This window comes from Panthera tigris, chromosome E2 (assembly GCF_018350195.1).
Source record: "Panthera tigris isolate Pti1 chromosome E2, P.tigris_Pti1_mat1.1, whole genome shotgun sequence".
NCBI lineage: Eukaryota > Metazoa > Chordata > Mammalia > Carnivora > Felidae > Panthera > Panthera tigris.
This window is the reverse complement of record NC_056674.1, coordinates 25,007,686-25,029,954: the sequence shown is the minus strand read 5'-3', so window position 1 is coordinate 25,029,954 and position 22,269 is coordinate 25,007,686. Positions and strand designations below refer to the sequence as shown.

General features: G+C 40.4%; 1 protein-coding gene across 1 annotated transcript; it reads right to left on the bottom strand.

Moving 5' to 3' along the window:
• Positions 1-900: 900 nt before the first annotated feature.
• Positions 901-22,262, bottom strand: LOC102950653 (60S ribosomal protein L30-like). Its single transcript, XM_015544086.2, has 2 exons — positions 22,171-22,262; positions 901-1,255 (listed from the first exon to the last, which is right to left on the bottom strand). The coding sequence occupies exons 1-2, from the start codon at positions 22,260-22,262 to the stop codon at positions 901-903; spliced, it is 447 nt and encodes a 148-aa protein (XP_015399572.2).
• Positions 22,263-22,269: the final 7 nt, after the last annotated feature.

The window sequence follows — 22,269 nt, the reverse complement described above, 5'->3', positions numbered from 1 at the left end:
CTCTACAAGGTCCATGCTCTCAAGGTCCTTGCAGTCCAGCAGGAGATGGGCAGTGCATAGTAAGTGTTAAGAGTAGCCCCCAAGAGTGCAGAGCAGCCAGTCCTTGTAGTCAGTGAGGGCCAGAACAGAAGGTGAGAGGATCTTCCAAGAGCAGATGCGCATTATGGTGCTGGAGTGAGAGATGGCTGACATTCCAGAATGTCAAATCATGCTCAAGTTGGGTGCTCGGGTGACTTAAGGGTAATTCTTGGTCTCTTGCTCCCAAGGACACTTGGGGAGCTCAGTAGAAGTTAGTGCCCTTAATAATCAAATGCCTTGATCCAGAGCAGTGATTCTAAAGTGTTATTGAGGAGCCCCTGATTGTTTCCTTAAAATGCAGATTCCAGAGTTGTACTTGGATTTGTTGGTTCTGAAACTCCAGGGTGGGTTTACCCAGGGTTTTCCTATAATCAGTATTTTGATGTGCACTAAAGTTTGAGAACCACAGGTGCAAGGCAAGGCTTGGCAGTATCATAGTGGAAAAAGCATAGATCAGAAAGTTCTGAATTCTGGTTCCAAATTTGTCTCTAACCTGTTGTATGTATGACCTTGAGCCAGCACTGTCCTCTTCTTGGGCCTTAGCCTCCTCATCTGCAGAACAACCTGCATTTCTACCTGATTTCTAAGTTACTGGCTCTAGCTTGAAGATATTTCAGCCTCCTCTTCAAGCCCAACTGACTCCCTCAGTCACAGCTGCAGCCTATGCTCACTGATTCTCAGTTTCCTTACCTGTCAGTAAGGTGATGACAGTGTCTTCCTCAGACCTTTAATCCTTCCTGAGAGGATTAAAAAAAAAATTTTTTTAACACTGTTTTTAAAACAAGCTCTGGTCAGTTTTATTAAAGAAAAGTTTTGCATGATTTACTTTTCACCAATCTGTTCTGGCATGCTTCTAATGACATCAGAATCACCTGGATCAATGCTAGTCAGAGTGCTTACTCTGTAATATTTCTTCCATGCTGTGCTCAAATTAATATTATTGCCACTGTAGTGATGGGCGCCAGTTTTAGCCAACATGCCACAGTATTCTATCTCAGATTTCCTCAAGGCTGGGCAGTTGTTGGCGAGGACAACCAGTTTCACTTTGCCATATCTGATTATTTTCAGAGTCTGCTTGTACCCCAGCATGTACTTTCCACTTGTCATAACGAGTTGGAAACTAGAATTGACCAACTCCAGCGACTTTTTCATCTTCTTTGCTGCCACTATCTTCCTGCTTTAGGTGTGAATCAGCCCCAACCAAGATGCCCGGGAATGACAAGACTAAAATGATTTTTTTCTTTTTTTCTTTCTTTCTTCCTTCCTTCTTTCCTTCCTCCCTCCCTCCCTCCCTCTCTTTCTTTCTCTCTTTCTTTCTTTCTTTCTTTCTTTCTTTCTTCCTCTTTCTTTTTTCTTTCTTTCTTTCTTTCTTTCTTTCTTTCTTTCTTTCTTTCTTTCTTTCTTTCTTTCTTTCTAAGTAGGCTCTATGCCCAACATGGAGCTTGAATTCATGATCCCTGGATTAAGAGTTGCATGCTTTATAGACTGAGCCAGCCAGGTGCCCCTAAAATGATATTTTTAAACTTCTTTTTTTTAAATGGATATTAGGATAGATTTGAAAATCTGAAAGAATAAACAGTCCATTGTTAATGATGGTTATCTTTGAGTGGTGGGCTTATTGATGACTAATTTTTCCTTTTGCTTAACATACTGTCAATGTTTTAAAAAATAATGATAAGGGGCACCTGGGTGGCTTAGTTGGTTAAGCGGCCAACTCTTGATTTTGGCTCAGGCTATGCTCTCACAGTTTATGGATTGGAGCCCTGTGTGGGCCTCTGTGCTGACAGCGTGGATCCTGCTTGGGATTCTCTTTCCCCCTCTCTCTGCACTCCCCTACTAGTGCTCTCTCTCTTTCTCTCTCTCAAAATAAATAAATTTTAAAAAACTTAAAAAGGTCATGACCTCACTGTTTGTAGGTTCAAGCCCTGTATCCGGCTCCATGCTGACAGTGAGGAGCCAGCTTTGGATCCTCTGTCTCCCTCTCTGCCCCTCCCCTGCTCTCTATGTCTCTCCAAATAATAATAATAATAATAATAATAATAATAATAATAATAAATAAAATAAAATTTAAAAATGCTCAAAATAGTAAATTTTATGTATATTTTACCATAATAAAAAGTAATCACAAGGATTTCCTGTATGTTGCAAGAAAATTTTTTTTTTTTACTTATTTAGAGAGAGAGACAGCAAGAATGAAAGGGGATGGGGCAGAGACAGAGGTGAGAGAGAGAGAGAAGATGTGGGGCTCAAAGTCACCAACTGTGAGATCATGACCTGAGCAGAAATCAGAAGCTATTGACTGAGGCACCCAGGTGCCCCACAGGAAAGTTTAAAAAGGGAAACAGTGTAACTCTTAGACTGTTGTGGTGTTATTTCAGAGATGGCTACTGTGAGTGGATCTGGGAGCATTTGCTCAGGCTTCTCCATCTCCCTCTGTCTCTGCCACAAACCAGTCAGCTTCTATCCTTGCTCCTCATGGTTCCCTTTCTACATAAAGGTCATTTTTTTAAAAAGTCAGTGTTGAGATTTGAGGAGAAAATTAGCAGGGAATTTCATTGAGATCCATCTGCTCTGAGTCAATTTGAGGCAAATTATTGCCTCCCTAACAAGCAAATATTAGTTGAGTTGAGCTAATAGCCAGGACACACGTATCAGTAAAGCTTTCGAAATGACCTGCAAAGTGGGTTAAAGATAAACTTGTAAAGATACAAAGCCAAGCTAGACAAGGCAACTGGCATGTTCAACATAAGTGTAATTTACAGAGATTGAGACAGAATAAAGACATTTCACAAAAGCAATATTTACAGTTCAGTATTGCATTGACAACATGTCAAAGCAGAGGCAGAATGTTGTGGTCTTAGCAGCCAAATCAAAAAAATCCAGAAAGTACTGAACATGAGGAGAGGAAATGGTAGAAAAGCAAAGGAGAAAGAGCAATTGTATAAGCTTCAGGAGCAAATACAGCCTCTTTCATTCAGTGTATTTGTTGTTCCACATTCCTTGATTTCTTGCTTCCTGGTCCTGCGGGGGTATGAGGACTCTGACTTTACTTTTTCCATGAAGGACATTTGGGAGACTTCAGAAACAGTCCAAGAGACCAATATAAAGAAAACCCTTAGCAGCAAACTCAGTGATTTTAGCTATTCAGTGCCTTAAAGCACAGACAAAATATTAAGCAATGCTTGAATCAGTATCTCCAGCTGGTTTATTCTCCAACTTTTCCCATATATTTTCTTCATGAAGCCACATAATCTTTCACCTAGAGAGGCTTGCAAAATAGTTTCAGGACCTAGGAACTTAGGAGAAAAAAATATTTATGCAAGGTCTTATGCTTTGAAAAAAAAACTTTTAATGTTTATTTTTTTATTAAAAAATTTTTTTTTACATTTATTTATTTTTGAGAGACAGAGCACAAGTGGGGGAGGGCAGAGAGAGAAAGAGACACAGAATCCGAAGCAGGCTTCAGGCTCTGAGCTGTCAGCAAGAGCCCAATGTGGGCCTCAAACTCACAAACCATGAGATCATGACCTGAGCCAAAGTCAGAAGCTTAAACGACAGCCACCCAGGTGCCCTGCAAGGCCTTGTTTTGTAGTTCTCATTTATTCTTTTAGATTAAAAAAAAAAAAAAGTATACTTTCAACTTCATGTGTTTTTTTTGTTGTTGTTTTTTTGTTTTCTTTTTGGGGGGTTTTGTTGTTGTTGGTTTTTTTTTTTTTGAGAGAGAGTGCATGCACAGGGCAGAGGGGCAGAGAGAGAGAATCCCAAGCAGGCTTCGTGCTGTGAGCACAAGCTTGTTGGGGGCTTGAACTCGGTAACTGTGAGATCATGACCTGAGCTAAAACCAAGAGTCGGAGGCTTAACCAACTGAGCCACCCAGGCACCCCTCTTTTAGCTTTTAAATTCTAGCTCTTGTTCATTCTTCAGACTCTTCTGTGTTTTAAGAAATTTTAAGAAAGGAAATCTGTTTCTTGTTTTATGCCTGGGGACACAGGCACAGATATTTACCTAGAACATTATCTGTGATTTGGGTTTGGCACAAAGCTTTCTTTATTAATAATATTTTTTAATTATAGCTAATATTTATTAAGCATTTTAAATGTGTCAGGTTCTGTATTAAGCACTCTACTGCATTGTCTCATACAAGCTTCAGAACAACCCAATGACATACTTACTACTATGATCCCCATTACATAGACAGGAATACTGATGTTCAGAAAGATTGGGCTACTTGTGACAATCACATAGCTAATAAGTGGCAGAGCTGAAATTTGAACCTAAGACTTCAAAGGCTCAGTCCCACAAGACTGCTCCCACTTTGACACTAGTCACAAGTAGAGTCTCCAAGCTACCTGCACTCTGCCTAAACAACTACAAACTCAAGCGTTCCTGAGACACTCCACTCAGGCTCAATAATTCTCTAGAATGACTCACAGAACTCAGGAAAGCACTATACTTATGATTACAATTGTATGATAAAGAATACAACTCAGGAGTAGCTAAATGGAAGAGATGAACAGGGCAAAGTATGGGCGGGTGCGACGGCACAGAGCTTCCATGCCCTCTTTGGGCGAGCCAGCTATGATAGGAAAAGATAGGATTTAGTAGGCAGAGAGGGAAAGATTATGACGTGAGGTCCCTGGGTGGGGAAAAACACATGTTTTGGAACAATGCTGGGAGCATCTGACCACAGCAAAGCTCGTTGGGCATAAAGTTCCTCTTAAGAATGTAACAGATATCATCTACTCCCCCTCAGGTTTCCCTCAAGAATTTGACAAAAGACCTGACTAAAAATAAGTAGTAGATCATAAAACATCTATAAGTAGACCCACAAGGAATGATGTGGCCATAGGCCACCCCTCATACGATGGAAATGAGCCAATCAGGAATGGACAACCCAGCACCTAGAGCTATCAAGCCAATAAGGGAAGAACCCGAGAAGGAACAAGGGGGAAGGGATGGAGAGTGACCAGAACCTTATAAAACATGGACCCTTGCCTGTAGTCAAAGGCATTCACTTTCAAATACCCCCTCTCTGCAAAAAGAGCTTTCCTACTATTCCTTTCTGACCTTATACTCTAATAAGCTTTTTCCTGCTTCTCATCCTGTGTCCACCTCTTCATTCTTCAAAGTGGTGAGACAACAAAACCTGGGTATTGAGGTAAAAAATCCTACAGCATTTCTTTGGGGGCTTGTCTGGGATATCAATGTCTTCCAACCATAAGTAAAGAGTAGCCAGCACCCCCCCCCCTTTTCTATCATAAATAAAACTCTCAAACTAAATAATGGGCACCTGATCTCCCAATATAATTGGGAATGTCAGTGTGGTGGAGCCCCAATTTCCTTTTGAGAAAAAGTTCTGGATGCATGGGCTCAGGGGAGGCCAAACAGCAACTGATGGGTCCTGACCAAGGTGACTTTTTGATGGATGCTTGAAGGCCTTTGGCAGGACCTGATCCCTGATCATCCATTTGGGTAACCAGTGGAATTCTCTTTCTGTCTTGGCCAGCCTCTCCCTTTGGGAAATGGGTGGAAGAGCCCAGGACTGATCCCTTGGATATTCTCCAGGAGTTATCTGGATGACTTCCAAGGGGTCTTACTCACAAGTTTCCTAACTACAGTGGAAGGCAGTCCTGTGCTTGCTTCCTTTTTTGACACTCTGGCATGGCTCACCTCCCAGGTCCCCATTTTTTGGATCTTTGATTTTCAAATGTCTCTTCCAGAGCAGAGAGCAGCACTGACTTCCATGCCACCTGGGCTCACCACCCTCCTCCTGCCCCTGATGTCCATGGAGTGGATGGGAGAGAAGACATTTGGCAGGCTCCCTCAAGATGCAGATGATAATTAGAGCCAACTGTCTCTGGTTAGTCTACCTCGGGATGGGGACTTTAAGTAAGGAATATTCCCAAGCAGCTGCCAAAACTCCTTTTGTTTCTAGGAACTTCCCCATCTTTTCTGGCCTGACAAGGACTGCCCATTTCCACTTGTTGGTGGGAGAAGAAAAATATCTGCATCTGCTCATCTGTCTGAGCTGACAGGCTGCAGGACCAGGAGACCGCTCTCTTAGCCCTCTGGGCTTTTATCTGTGTCCAGGCTTCTTTATGAACCTCACCTCTTCATCTTCCCCTCTCTATTCCTGTTTCTGCCCCACCTTGGGTGCGGCCTACAAACTGGTTCTTATACAATCCTTGGTGCCTCAGGGACCACTGGCTCTAACTCCTCCTTTGCTGTCCAGGGGCAAAAAAAACCCCCTTACTTGTACCGCTTACTTCAGATTTCCCCACTGGTGCCCCAGATAAAAATTAACAATGGTGAACAAATTGATTGACTTTTAAATGGACACAGGTGGAACATATTCAGTATTTAAACAGATTTTAGTTTATTGGTTTAATTAAGATAGACATTCGGTTAAGCGTCCGACTTCGGCTCAGGTCACGATCTCACGGTCAGTGAGTTCGAGCCCCGCGTCCGGCTCTGGGCTGATGGCTCAGAGCCTGGAGCCTGCTTCAGATTCTGTGTTTCCCTCTCTCTCTGCCCCTCCCCCGTTCATGCTGTGTCTCTCTCTGTCTCAAAAATAAATAAACATTAAAAAAAATTTAAAAAAAAACAAACATCTTTAAGATAGACATGTCTTTAGAGTTATCAGCACTAAATCCAAAAAACTTTTTCTACCTAGGTTTACTGAAGGTCAAATAAGCTCATGTTATGTCTGTCACAGTTTGCTAGCAAAAAGATGACTTAAAATGATAGTTAATTTGGTCTGTCTCAAAGTTTTCATGGGTAATCATTAAGATAGATAGCTTTCAGGTCTTTGATAACCTGAAACTATTAACTTTTTCTTGGATGATAAACTGGATTAAATTCATTGGACATTTAGGCCTCTTCCAAATTGGATGGAATGCTGAAACATTATTTACTAAACATAGGTTTGTGCTTTTGACTTATTGCAGAAAAACTAAGGATATTTGGGTCTGTTGGAAAACATGCTTTGTGCTTTATTGATTCATAAGTTTGCCATTTAAGGAATTCTGATGTAACAGTTCACTGGTTACTACTGAGTTTTCACTGGAGACTAAGGTTTCTAAGAGTTAAAATTCTATAGATGTGGTTAAGACTGATGGATATAAGGAAAGCAACTCTGTATATAGAAAAGTAGATGTGTAAGAACAACATAAGGAATGGAAATACATTTTTGTTGAAGTAAAAGGAAGTAATTTTGTCCTAAAGTGAAACTGGTTCTTTGGAGAGAGATGGCTTGGGACAAAATTTGGATGCAAAGAAAAGTTGTAGAAGGTTCATGAAGGGAAATCTTTGGAAAGGAATTTTATGTGTGGTCAGGATGGACTAAGGTTAAAATGATATACACTGATATAAGATTATAATTGCCCCTCCTTTGATCCAAAAACTGGGGAAATGACAGTGATACCCTCACTGCTGGCCTCCAAATGCTCCACATGTGTGTTGTTTCTGCAAAGCAGAGGAATGGATGCACCCCATGCCTGAAGGATGGATGACTATGACATGAAGGCCTTTTACCAGGACACATGGGAGCCATTTTGTTACACTTAGCTCAGTGTATGCTGACTTGTACCAATCTAGTGACTTTAAAATGGACACCCATATAGCTGGAACATATTTATGTGGGCATTGCTGAAAGGAGCAGGGGACTAGACCTTGACTTTGGCCCTTACAGCACCCCCCTTCAACAGCTGATGATCGATATGTAAATTGCTGTTGGGCCAAAATAAAATTAGTGCATCCTTCTACAACCAAGGGAGTCTTGCTTGTAGTAGATACCCCCAAAGTCCTGCAGGTGGGAAATGGAGGGGTAGGAAAAAGTGAGGAAGACAGGCCAGCTCTTGGAGGTAGGGTCAAGCCCGGGTAAACGTACCTCCCAGCACCTCACGAGACTGACAGGGCTTATGGCTGCCATTCACATAGCCAGCCAAAATGCAGGGCCAGGAGATGAAGTTTCTCCTGGCCAACAATTGGGGTCAGGAGATGAGTTTTCTCCTGGCCAGTCATAGGAAATTGAGATAAGGGATGCCTTTTCCCCTTTTTTCTATAGCTGAGCAATTCCCCAACCAAGGCCAAACTCCTTTGGGATGCATTCTGAAAAAGCAACTCACTTTCTTTTGCCTGAGTACAAATTGGAGGAGGAAACCTGGCCGCCAGGGGGAAATACCAATTATAGTACTATCCTACAATTGGACTTGTTTTGTAAACATGAGGGGAAATGGGGAGAAGTCCCCTATGTTTGATGTTTTGGGGCTTTAAGAGAAAAATTGGGACATGTGTATGCAATGCAAGGTCAACCCTGGCTTATTGGCAGCCCTTTCCAAGGTCCAGAAATCAGGAGAAGAAACAATTAAGGGCCCATTACCTGTACCCAAAGCAGACCTAGAGAAGGAGGAAGGGAAATCCACCTCAACTTCCTCCTCCTTGGGTCCTCGATCTATATATCCAGACTTAAAAGAAAAAAACCCACAAATGTGCATTTCTGCTCCCTGCTGCCCACCTTACTCAGGCCCTCCCCATAATGTAACAGGTGTGTTTCCCCTACAAGAAGTTAGAGTGCCAGGAGAAGGGACACAAAGAGGCACCACTATGATAAGATTACAAGTACCTTTTTCATTACAAGATTCAAGACAGATAAAAGGAGATCTAGGTAAATTTTCTGATGATCCAGGTAAGTATATAGAGGCCTTTCAGAATATCACATATGTTTTTGAGTTGACCTGGAAAGATACAGGTCAGACTCTTAATGCTGAAACATGGGGTTCTGGTAGCGGTTGAGAGATATGGGGATGAGCAACTCATTAATTATCATGGGCCAATTATGTGGCCTTTCAGGGCACTGGAAATGAGAATGTCCTCAGAGGGGACAATTGAAGTCGAAACCCATAAGCCACGCCCCTTGTGTGGAGACAGTCACTGGAGATCTGAATGCCTTCAGGGACCTCAATCTGCAAGGGCTCAGATAACCAATGTCCCTGAAAGGGACTGATGCTGCCCAGGGTTCTTTACAGTGGCTCCCCCCAACCAATTACTTATTGGAAATCCAGAACCTCAGGTAACTCTAGATATAGAAGGAAAAATGGTTGATTTCCTTCTTGACACTGGAGCCACATTTTTTGTCCTTTCCACCTCCTGGCCAACTATCCAAATGCAGTGTAACTATTAGAGGCATCTCCAGAAAATTTAAGACTAAATTTTTTTTCTCAGCCACTGGGGTGCATATGGGGAGACTTGATTTATTCACATTCTTTTTTGATAATGCCAGAGAGCCTCACTCCCTTGCTAGAAAGAGACATTATGACTAAATTAGAAACTACAGAAACTATGACTGAATTAGAAACTACTAGCTCCAGGACAGACAAACAATTGCCTAAACTTACAGCAATCTGGATATCAAAGGTCAATCTTTCCTTGAGGTAAAATTACACCTGATGGAGTTGTTCCTATAGAAACTGGATGGCCAAAGGAAGATTTGAAGATTGAGAACCAAAATCTAGTTCAGGTACTTAGTTATTCTAATCAACACTATTACAAGATCCAAATAAGTATGGGAAAGAGAGGAAAAACTATAGTCAAATTAATAAAAAATATGACCAGACACGCCAGGGATTTTTTTGATGGCTGCAATGTGTCTTTCCTTCCTATGGTGTGGCTTCCTCCCTAGGAGGCATTACATTTGGAATATTGATGTTTGTTGGTCTAATATTCTTTTTGTATGTCATTTGTAGATGCTGTTTCATATGCCAAAAAAAAATAAGACATCCAACAAAATTTTGCTAGTGCAGATTTTCCAAACACCCTCCCATTATATCAGACATCTGGATCAACCGCTGAACCTGCCCTGACTGTCTTTCTGTCATCACCCACCCCTCCCTGCCCGCCCTTCAGCAGGAAGCAGTTAAGATCTGTTGGTCTTGTCCCAATTCCTAAAGGCAGTTAGGGGTCAAGGGGTCACATGTTCAGAGAGGGGAATAGCTGGGAGCATCTGACCACAGCAAAGCCCCTTGGGCATAAGGTTCCTCTTAAGAATGTAAGACACATCTCCTCCCCCTAAGATTCCCCTCAGGAATTTGACAAAGACCTGACTAAAAATAAGTAATAGACCATAAAACGTATGACCCACAAGGAACAGTATGGCCATAGACCACCCCTCATACAATGGAAATGAGCCAATCAGGAATGGACAACCCAGCACCTAGAGCTATCAAGCCAAAAAGGGTAGAACCTGAGAAGGATCAAGGAGGAAGGAAAGGAGAGGACGACCAGAAAAACAAGGACCCTTGCCTATAGTTGCAGGCATTCACTTTCAATGCCTCCTCTCTGTAAAGAGAGCTTTTCTACTATTCTTCCTTTCTGATCTCATACTCTAATAAACTTTTGCAAGCTGCTCTTTCTGTGTCCACCTCTTCATTCTTTGAAGCAGCGAGACAACGAACACTGGGTATTGAGGTAAAAAATCCTGCAACACATCCTCCCAGCAAATCAATATTCACCAACCCACAAGCTCCCCTAGCCTCCTTGTTTCAGTTTTTATCAAGGCTTCATTAGATAGGCATGATTGATTACATCATTGACCATTGGTGATTGAACTCAGTGTCTAGACTCACTCACCTCCCTGGAATTTGCTGAAAGTTCCAATCCTCTAATCATGGTGCATGGCCAGCTCCTCCCTTGAAATTATCTAAGGGCTCACCTTCAGCCACCTTCTTAGCATAAACTCAGATATGGTTAAGAGGGACTCATTATGAATAACTAAAGACACTCCTATTACTCATGATATTCCAAGGGTTTTAGAAGCTCTGTGCCGGGAACTGAGAACAAAGACCACATATGTTTTGTTTTATCATTTCATTTTACTTTTTTTCATCATCATAAGTGTCTCTTTAATCCCTATCACCTATTTCATCCACATCCCCACCCACCTCCCCTCTGGTAACCATCAGTTTGTTTTCTGTAGTAAAGAGTCTGTCTCTGCGGCACCTGGGTGGCTCAGTTGGTTAAGCAGCCGACTTCGGCTCAGGTCATGATCTCACAGTCCGTGAGTTCGAGCCCCGTGTCGGGCTCTGTGCTGCCAGCTCAGAGCCTGGAGCCTGTTTCAGATTCTGTGTCTCCCTCTCTCTGACCCTCCCCCGTTCATGCTCTGTCTCTCTCTGTCTCAAAAATAAATAAATGTTAAAAAAAATTTTTTTTTAAAAAGTCTGTTTCTTGGTTTGTCTGTCTTTTTTTCTTTGCTCATTTGTTTCTTAAATTCCACATATGAGTGACATCATATAGTATTTATCTTTTTCTGACTGACATTTCGCTTAGCATTATACTCTCTAGCTCTATCCATGTCATTACAAATGGCAAGATTTCATTATTTTTTTATGGCTGAATAATATTCCATTATATATATAGGGATGCCTGGGTGGCTTTAGTTGGTTAAGCTCCCAACTCTTGATATCGGTTCAGATCTTAATCTCATGGTCATGGGATGGAACCCCACATTAGGCTCCACACTGAGCACAGAGCCTGCTTGGGATTCTCTCTCTTTACCTCTCTCTCTGACCCTCCCCCCTCTCAAAATAAGTAAACATTAAAAAATATTTCATTATATATATTAATATATATATCTATATATATTATATATATATTAATCTATATATCTCATTATATATAATATAATAATATATATATTATATATATATTAATCTATATATCTCATTATATATAATATAATAATATATATATTATATATATATATTACAGCACCCCATAACAGTCTATTTTTTTTTTTTAACGTTTATTTTTGAGACAGAGAGAGACAGAGCATGAAGGGGGGAGGGGCAGAGAGAGAAGGAGACACAGAATCGGAAGCAGGCTCCAGGCTCTGAGCCATCAGCCCAGAGCCCGACGCGGGGCTCGAACTCACGGACCGCGAGATCGTGACCTGAGCTGAAGTCGGACGCTTAACCGACTGCGCCACCCAGGCGCCCCAGTCTATTTTTAAATTGATACCAACTTAACTATAATCACATACAAAAACTCTACTTCTATATGGCTCCATCTTCCCAAACTTTATATTATTAATGTCAAAATTCCATCTTTATATATTCTGTACCCATTATATGGATTTATAATTATTCATAAGGAGGAACTGGAAGCAAGTCTATACTTAGAGAACCAGTACCGTGGTCTTCCAGTTTCAAGGTGCTAGTTCTGGGCCCTAGCTTTTCTTTCTTGCCTCAGACTCAGGCCCTCAGCATGCTGGATTTGATACCTGACTAGGCACTTTGATCACAAGTGCAGAGCTCCTCTTTCTCAGGACACAGAGGACAGAAGCTTTTGAAAATTTTGGAAAAATAGAGCATAGAATAATAACATATCTGAGAAAAAGGCAAATTCTACAAAGACTTGTACTAGTCTAGAGCACCCATGTCCCTACTGTAGTCAGGGTCTCACAGAGGTCAAGAAAGGCTCCAGCTAATTCCATTATTTAAGGGTCACTTTAATTAAGGAGGAAAAAAGGCCAAAGCAGGGTATAACAATTGTGGTATCCTTTTATTTATTTATTTAGTAAACTTTTTCATGTAAAAATGCTCAAACTCATAGAAAAGTAGGACATTCATATATCCACCAAGATTCAGCAACTGTTAACATTTTTGCTATATTTGATTCATTTATATATAAATAATTCATCAAATCAAAGATGACACTGATTGTAAGACACCCCATTATTTTACATGAAAATAAAATAAAACACTGCTATTAATTGTTTAAACACCACCAATCTCTAAGATACATTCCAATTTTTAGGGATATTAAGATATAAAAAAAGAAATGTGTCTAAAGATTGTGTGTTACATAACTCCACTATATGAAGTCCTACATCAGGTAAAACTGATCTATGGTGAAAGAGATAATCAGAACAGTGGCTCCCTCAGTGAGGGGCTGGAGAGAAGATTGATTTGGAAAAGGCAGGAGGAAATGTTCTGAGGAAAATATTCTGTATTTTGATAGAATAATGGCATTTATCAAAACTCATTTCTTTGTAAGATTTAACATCTGTATATAATACATAATACTATATTTATTATATCTCAGAAATTAAAATAACAAAATGTGACTTGACATTGATTTTTGTTTTTGCTAAAGCATTTAAAAGGTAAATTAAAGTAAATTCTTCATGGGGAAAAACTGAGAGCTTTTTCCCTGAGATCAGGAACACGACAGGGATGTCCACTCTCACCGCTGTTGTCTAACATAGTGTTGGAAGTTCTAGCATCAGCAATCAGACAACAAAAGGAAATCAAAGGCATCAAAATTGGCAAAGATAAAGTCAAGCTTTCACTTTTTGCAGATGACATGATATTATACATGGAAAATCCGATAGACTCCACCAAAAGTCTGCTAGAACTGATACATGAATTTAGCAAAGTTGCAGGATACAAAATCAATGTACAGAAATCAGTTGCATTCTTATACACTAATAATGAAGCAACAGAAAGACAAATAAAGAAACTGATGCCATTCACAATTGCACCAAGAAGCATAAAATACCTAGGAATAAACCTAACCAAAGATGTAAAAGATCTGTATGCTGAAAACTATAGAAAGCTTATGAAGGAAATTGAAGAAGGTATAAAGAAATGGAAAAATATTCTGTGCTCATGGATTGGAAGAATAAATATTGTCAAAATGTCAATACTACCCAAAGCTATCTACACATTCAATGCAATCCCAATCAAAATTGCACCAGCATTCTTCTCGAAACTAGAACAAGCAACCCTAAAATTCATATGGAACCACAAAAGGCCCCGAATAGCCTTTTGAAGGCTATTTTGAATTTTGAAGAAGAAGACCAAAGCAGGAGGCATCACAATCCCAGACTTTAGCCTCTACTACAAAGCTGTCATCATCAAGACAGCATGGTATTGGCCCAAAAACAGACACATAGACCAATGGAATAGAATAGAAACCCCAGAACTAGACCCACAAACGTATGGCCAACTAATCTTTGACAAAGCAGGAAAGAACATCCAATGGAAAAAAGACAGTCTCTTTAACAAATGGTGCTGGGAGAACTGGACACCAACATGCAGAAGATTGAAACTAGATCACTTTCTCACACCATTCACAAAAATAAACTCAAAATGGATAAAGGACCTGAATGTGAGACTGGAGACCATCAAAACCCTAGAGGAGAAAGCAGGAAAAGACCTCTCTGACCTCAGCCATAGCAATTTCTTACTTGACACATCCCCAAAGGCAAGGGAATTAAAAGCAAAAATGAACTATTGGGACCTTATGAAGATAAAAAGCTTCTGCACAGCAAAGGAAACCACCAACAAAACTAAAAGGCAACCAACAGAATGGGAAAAGATATTTGCAAATGACATATTGGACAAAGGGCTAGTATCCAAAATCTATAAAGAGCTCACCAAACTCCACACCCGAAAAATAAATAACCCAGTGAAGAAATGGGCAGAAAACATGAATAGACACTTCTCAAAAGAAGACATCCAGATGGCCAACAGGCACATGAAAAGATGCTCCATGTCGCTCCTCATCAGGGAAATACAAATCAAAACCACACTCAGATATCACCTCACGCCAATCAGAGTGGCCAAAATGAACAAATCAGGAGACTATAGATGCTGGCGAGGATGTGGAGAAACGGGAACCCTCTTGCACTGTTGGTGGGAATGCAAATTGGTGCAGCCACTCTGGAAAACAGTGTGGAGGTTCCTCAAAAAATTAAAAATAGACCTACCCTATGACCCAGCAATAGCACTGCTAGGAATTTACCCAAGGGATACAGGAGTACTGATGCATAGGGGCACTTGTACCCCAATGTTTATAGCAGCACTCTCAACAATAGCCAGATTATGGAAAGAGCCTAAATGTCCATCAACTGATGAATGGATAAAGAAATTGTGGTTTATATACACAATGGAGTACTACGTGGCAATGGGAAAGAATGAAATATGGCCGTTTGTAGCAACGTGGATGGAACTGGAGAGTGTTATGCTAAGTGAAATAAGCCATACAGAGAAAGACAGTTACCATATGGTTTCACTCTTATGTGGATCCTGAGAAACTAACAGAAACCCATGGGGGAGGGGAAGAAAAAAAAAAAAGAGGTTAGAGTGGAAGAGAGCCAAAGCATAAGAGACTCTTAAAAACTGAGAACAAACTGAGGGTTGAGGGGAGGGTGGGTGATGGGTATTGAGGAGGGCATCTTTTGGGATGAGCACTGGATGTTGTATGGAAACCAATTTGACAATAAACTTCATATATTGAAAAAATAATAATAAAGTAAATTCTTCAGCATGCATCTCCAAAAAATAAGAACATTCTACTATATAACTGCAATGCCCTTATTTCATACCTAAAAATTTAACAACAATAGTTTCCTAATATTATCTTTGGTTCATATTCAAATTTCTCTAAATGTAATTGTCTAATGTTTTATTTTACTTTTTTGAAAGAGAGCACGCACATGTGCCTGTGAGCAAGTGGTGGGGGGCATAGGGAGATGGAGAGAGAGAATCTTGAGCAGGCTCCATGCTTAGCATGGAGCCTGATGTGGGGCTTGATCTCATGATTGTGAGATCATGACCTGAGCTGAGATTAAGAGTTGGCCGCTTAAACTGACTGAGCCACTCAGGTGCCCCTATGTTTGTTGTTTTTAAGCTTTTTTTTAATTTTAATTTTTAAATTTTATTTGAGAGAGAGAGAGAAAGAGAGCAATGTAGAGGGGCAGAGGGGGAGAGAGAGAGAGAGAAAGAGAGAGAGAGAGAGAGAGAGAGAGAATCCTCAACAGGCTCCATGACCAGCAAGGAGCCCAACATGGGCCTGGATCCCATGATCCTGGGATCATGACCTGAGCCCAAATCAAGAGTCAGATGCTCAACTGACTGAGCCACCCAGGTGCCCCTTAAAAGTTTTATTAAAAAATAAAACACATATACAGAAAACTATACCAATCATAACATATGGCTTTGAAAATTAACATAAAGTGAACACTCTTATAACCACCACTTACAATAAGAGATGGAACTTTGCCGGCCACTCAGAAGTAATTCATGTTTCATCTTAATCACAACCAACCCTTTTTCAAAATGACTACAATTCTGGGCAAGATTCCCTGAGTTTTGGCATGTTGATAGCAGGTTGTTTGTTTCTGTGCCCTTTATACTCAGTTGGATACAAAATCTTTGGCTCACATTTTCTTTCCTTGATATGTTAAATATGTGACTCTATTTTCTTCCAGCATAAAGAATTGCTGTTGAAAGTCTAGTGGAAATCTAATTTTCTTTCCATTATAATTCATTTGGCCTTTTGGCCTAGATACAAAAAAGGATCAATTTTATTCTTTCTCTTTGAAGTTTAGAATATGTCTTAGTGTTTGTCTTTCTGGGTCAATATTTTCAGTTTTAAGGGGTGCCTTTTCAAAATGTAGTTTAAAATCTTTATTTTAAGAAAGTTTTCTTGAATAATTATTTTTACTATTTGTCATGTTGTTGCCTTGGTTTGGTTTTCATTTGCAGTAACCCCTAAAAAACATGTTCTATATTATTTACATGTCTTCAATGTTTGTCACTTTCTATCAAATCTTCTTTCTCTTTATTCTTTAAAAGCTTTCTTTTTTCACCTTCTACTTCTCATATAAGGCAATATCTATAGTCTATATATACTCTTGTTTCTTTCTGGTTTAGTTTTATTTCTGAAATCACTTTTATTCTGAATTTTCCTTAAGTTTTGTCACTTAACTGCAATATTTTTCTAGTTCTGATTCATGTTAATCTTTGATACCTTGTATCTTTTCAAGTATCTTTTAGCTAGTTTTGAAATACTAGTTTATATTTTTCATCAATTTTGTGGAAGGGAACTTGGTCAATTAGCTTTAGGAATCCATGTTGTTTAAACTGCTCCAGCCTCTTCAGATCTTATCGGAGACCCCTTGTACTCATCCAATATTGGAACAGGCAAACCGTCTGTTGCTTCATCTGCTTTGCTTGAATCAGCCCATTCTGCCTTCCATAAATACAATTTTGCCATCCCATCAGTTGCCCTGTTTCTTCCCTCTGCTTTCTCCTGTATCAATGTGAATATAATGCAGATTTTGTAATACTGGTACTAGTTGTCCTCACTCTCTTGAGTTTTTAAATTTTGTGGGGACACCTTGTCATTTGACCTTGTTGTCCACAGTTGTTTTTGGTTTCACTATCTAGTTACTGTCTGCTGTTTTTTGTTTTTGTTTTTTTGTTTTTTTTTGGATGGGGAGGGGATTCAGGGAGATTAAAAAACCGCCACTGCTGTCTCTTTCTAGAATTGTCGGGGGTGGGGGTGTGGGTGGGAAATGTGCCAGGAGAGCTCAGGAAGCAAATTATATTTTCATCCAGGACCATGTGCCTAAACCACAGTTAAGTGTGAATAGGAGAAGATGGGTCCCCGGAAGCAAGCTATCATATTTTTGAACTCTATATCAAAAAAGAGGAAACAACAGATGTTCACTACAGTGTTTTATGTAACATTTCATTTGAGGGATTCTACTATTAAAAAAAAAAGAAAGGTATGATAGCTCTTCCTCAGCACTGTCTGTAGGAGGTGGCAGAGGTCTCCTACTTCATCATAGTCACCCTCAGACCTCTGGTGAAACCTGAGATCATTAAAAAGAGGACCAAGAAGTTCATCTGGTACCAGTCAGACCCATATGTCAAAATTAAGTGAAACTAGTAGAAACCCAGAGCCATAGGGTGCTCAGAAGATTCAAGGGCTAGATCTTGATGCCCAACATTGGTTAAGGGAGCAATAAGAAAACAAAGCACATGCCGCCTGGTGGCTTCCAGAAGTTCCTAGTCTGAACTGTCAAAGAGCTTGAAGTGTTGCTAATGTGTAACAAATCTTACTGTGCAGAGAGTGCTTACAATGTCTCCTCCAAGAACCACAAAGCCATTAGGGAAAAAGCAGCTCAGCTGGCCATCAGAATCACCAATCGTGGCTCCAGGTTGTGTAGTGAAGAAAATGAATAGACATACAGCTTATGTGCACATATTTGTGTTAATAACACCATAAAACTACCAAAAAAAGTATGATAATACTTGTCTAAGATAATGCAATTACATGACTTGTCCTTTAACCCTATTTTAAAGTTAACTTTTAATTATATGAATGACTTACAAATACATTCCTTTATAAGAGATTAACACGAACATAAGGCTAAAGTCCTCTTTGACCAGCTCACCAATCCAAATCCCCTGGCTATTTTTTTGATGCCTAGCTGACTTTGCCCTATCTTCAACAAACTTCTGGTCCACAACCTTCTGCCCTGCTGACAGAGCATTTAAAGTCATTTTGACATTAACTAAAGTTAAATGTAATGATGAAAATGAACCTGCTAATAGCCATTTGGGGAGGATTATCTGTGCTGTTTTCCATTTGTACAAAAAATGTAAAACTTGAGAATGGTTGAGAATTTAAGAAATTTTGCTCTTTCTCTGTTCTAGAGCATGGTGAGAGCCTTAGACATTGTTCTATCTTTGATCAGCAAATCTTACTATTCCACCACAGTATTGGTAACTAATGGGCTTTTGGGCTCCCCTTTCATAAGGTTTGTGGAGATTGTTTTGATTATAGTGCATTATGATTCAAGTTGCAAAAAACCGTACTCATATTGGCTATTAAAAAGGGATACACTGGTTCATGGAACCACACAGTGTGGAGGTATTTGACACTTCAAGAGTCACTGGATTCAGGGCCCCAATGGGCTCACGGCAATACTATGCCTTACTCAACTTCAGGGGCTCCCATTATATTGCATGGCATGAGCTCAACACTAGGTACTCTTGGCAATGCCCCCATAGTCCTGGGCTGGGAGGTCTTCTCTTTGTTCTGCTTTCTCTGTTGACTCCCTCTTAGTGGTCTCTCTTCATAGCAGTAAAGTGCTGTAGTAACTCGTCTCCCCACACTCCCCACTTGCTCCTCAGGAGAGAACAGAGGACTTCTTTCTCCCAAAGGCCCCAGGAAAAATTCCATCATGATTCACTGGCTCTGATTGGGTCACAGTCCCAGCTCTGAGCCAATCACTGAGGTCAGGAGAAAACTGATGTGCTGATTGGCTCATGCCTAATCAAGGTTGGCAGCTTCTTTAGCATCTCTTGAATGGTAGCGGTGAGTAGGAGGACACCAGGAATGGTTAACAGAGTGGGGCTGTGACAAGGAATGGTTCCATCTGACTTAGATGGCACCCTCTCTTACAAGGCAACATATCATAGCAGTTGGGAGTGTTGACTATGGAGCCTAATGACCTTGGTTCCAAAATTGACATAACCATTTAAGAGTTATGTGACCTTGGGAAATTACCAAACCTCTTTGGGCCTCAGTTTCTTCATCTGAAAAGTAGGGGATGACAGCAATACCCCCCATAAGATTGTGCGACATAAAATTGATTATATATGCATAAAACACTTAGAATAGAGAAAGGCATGGGATAAGATCTAAAGTCTTTGCCATTATTGACAGATTTAATGATCCTGAGGAGAAAGTAGGGGAAATATTCCGTACAGCAAGTCTTCAATAAAGGGTAGTGTTCCTTTAATCTAAGGTGGGATAAGCTAAGATAAAGTGACTGGAAGTGACCCCTTTCATCAACTCATCCATCTTAGTTTGGAAAGATATGCTTCCAGGTTCCATGCATGTGCATGATGAGGTATGGCTTGCATTGAGGAGATCGGGGGGTGAGGGCATCACTGTAGAATGCCATTAAGAGCAACTCATTGTGAGATTTGATTCACATTGTTCTAGAACTTTAGACTCTGATTCATGATTCCGCTCCCAGCCTTGGGAGCAGCAACCACTTCAGTTTGTGATGCAACATGCTGACTTATAAACCATTTATAGCTCTCCTCCATACTTAACACAGCCATCCCACAAATGACTCAGGTTGCAACTAGAGGGGAAACTGGGGACTGTGACTGAACTTTCTCTATAATGGAGTGTAAATTGTCCTTTTGAATAGTGCCTTTTTCATAAATCTCAGGTCTCGAACATGGTAATTAAGAGAAGCCTGAGAAACAAAAGAGGCTTGTGTTCCAGGCCTTCTTTTCAAATCCCCAATGTTGAATTCTCTGTGCCTGTGTCTCCGCCTGGCATTTGATTTCTCCCAACAGCCTCCTCCCACCCTTTTCTTAGTAACAATCTCAGATCCTGGCAGCAAATGGCATGCAAAGCTGGGCACATTTTTATTCTACGCAGACAGCGTTATATAAATCTTCTTGCTTTAAAGTAATTTCTTTTGCCCTTTATTTCTTTTGTGTGCCTTTGGGAGTCTGCTTGGATTCTTAATGGGCCATATCCCTGGCTGGCTTTGCTCGTGCTTTTAAGCAGAACGATGGATTCCAATGACTTTCATACAGGCATTCACACATTTAATGAAGACCTACTATGTGGCAGTTGCTGATGTAATCAGAAGGCTCCTCCCTATCCTTTTAAGCTAGTTTTTCTGTCCAACAAACTCTACTTTAGAACTGCCCCCTTTTCTTTTCTTTTCTTTTCTTTTCTTTTCTTTTCTTTTCTTTTCTTTCCTTTTCTTTCTTTCACTTTCTTTTCTTTTCTTCTTTTTTTAAAAGGCACAGTCTTAGCTAAAAGGCCTAATTCCTATATGGTTATCCCTATTCTGGGTGGCTAATGAAATGAGATCAAGGCCATCAATTCTCCCAGGACTGTATCAGGCTATGTTACATTTCCCTGTTTTCTAACATTATTCTAAGTGCATCTTCCTCCTGTCATTCATCTTGCTTATTTTCCTAAAGTTAGGTCAACATCGTGACTCTTCAGGAAAACATTCCTGGATCCTTCTGATTTATATGTTCCTCCCCTAGACTCCCTTGGGTCCACCCTTCTTGGAGAAAGCATTGCAGTTGGACTGTGAGCAGTGATTTACTCGGCTATCTCCTTCACTAGCATAGAAGCCAGGCAGGGACCGTGTCTGATTGGACTTACTATCTCCAGTGGATGAATCAACACATATTTACTAAGTACCTACTGTACCAGTGACTGTACTAGGCTCTTGGGACAACAAGATGTTATTTCTTTGAAGATTACAATCTCATAGAAAGATACACACTAGGTTAATAGTTACACGTCATTATACAATCTTGAACTGATCAGTGCTTTGAAGGAAAAAAACAGGATATTAGGAGACTGTGTGGTAGGAGGACACAGAGGTTGGATAAACAGGACTTTTGCCTGAGTAGGAGTGCAGAGGGAAAGCTAGGAGGGCTTTCTGTCAGGAGACTTTGAGGTGTACTGAATGAGTCAGTAGATTGTGAGTAGGGGAGAGAGGAAAGGGAACTAGGCTGCTTGGTCATCATGGGCATCTGCTGACTTGGCTTGTCCTGTGTCCCTTCTCCAGGTGATATTACCCTGATTTTTCTTCTTGGGGATCTAAGCCTTCCTTATTTTCATTCTCACCGCTGCCTTCTTTTAGTAATAGGCATTTGACTAGTGATCATGTGATTAGTCTAGGGATGAATTTGGACCTCAGTCAAGTCTGGGAGTCTCAGCAAAACTATTCTTTTAGTGCTTGGGGGTTTGTACTCAAAAGAAAAGGGAAAAAGATAGATGAAGACAGGTAGATTCTTGATGATTTTTTTTCAGCACCTGGATCCAGCCATACCTAAAACTCATGTGTCTAATGAGTTTAATAATTGTGTCTAAATTCACATATGGTTCTCAAAGCTATTGGCTAAACCTCCCATCTTTTTATTTGGCTTAAGCTCATTTTCACAGGGCTTCAGTGACTTGCAACTAAAAGTGTCTTTATTAATACAATGATTTTAACTGATGTTACTCATTTGCTAAAGCCAAAAGGGCGTGGGGGAGGCCAGCCAAAGCAATCGTGGAGGTCAGTTAGCTAGAAGGAGAGGCAGCTGAAATACACTAATATTTCCTGTACTGACAGGGATTCCCCCAAGCCTTTATATTCTACATTCTCTTCCTCAGAGATCCAGACCCTTGGGTGTGCATCAGTGTTTAATGTCTAGTAACAGATGCACTGAGGGAGAGCTGCTATAGGGAGATACAAATACAAACCTTCCCAGGCTCTGGCAAGGCAGGTGGTCTGGTACCTGAGGTGCTGGAAAACCACAAGCTGCCTCTGTGTTGGAGGAATGAGGAACAACCATGATTTAA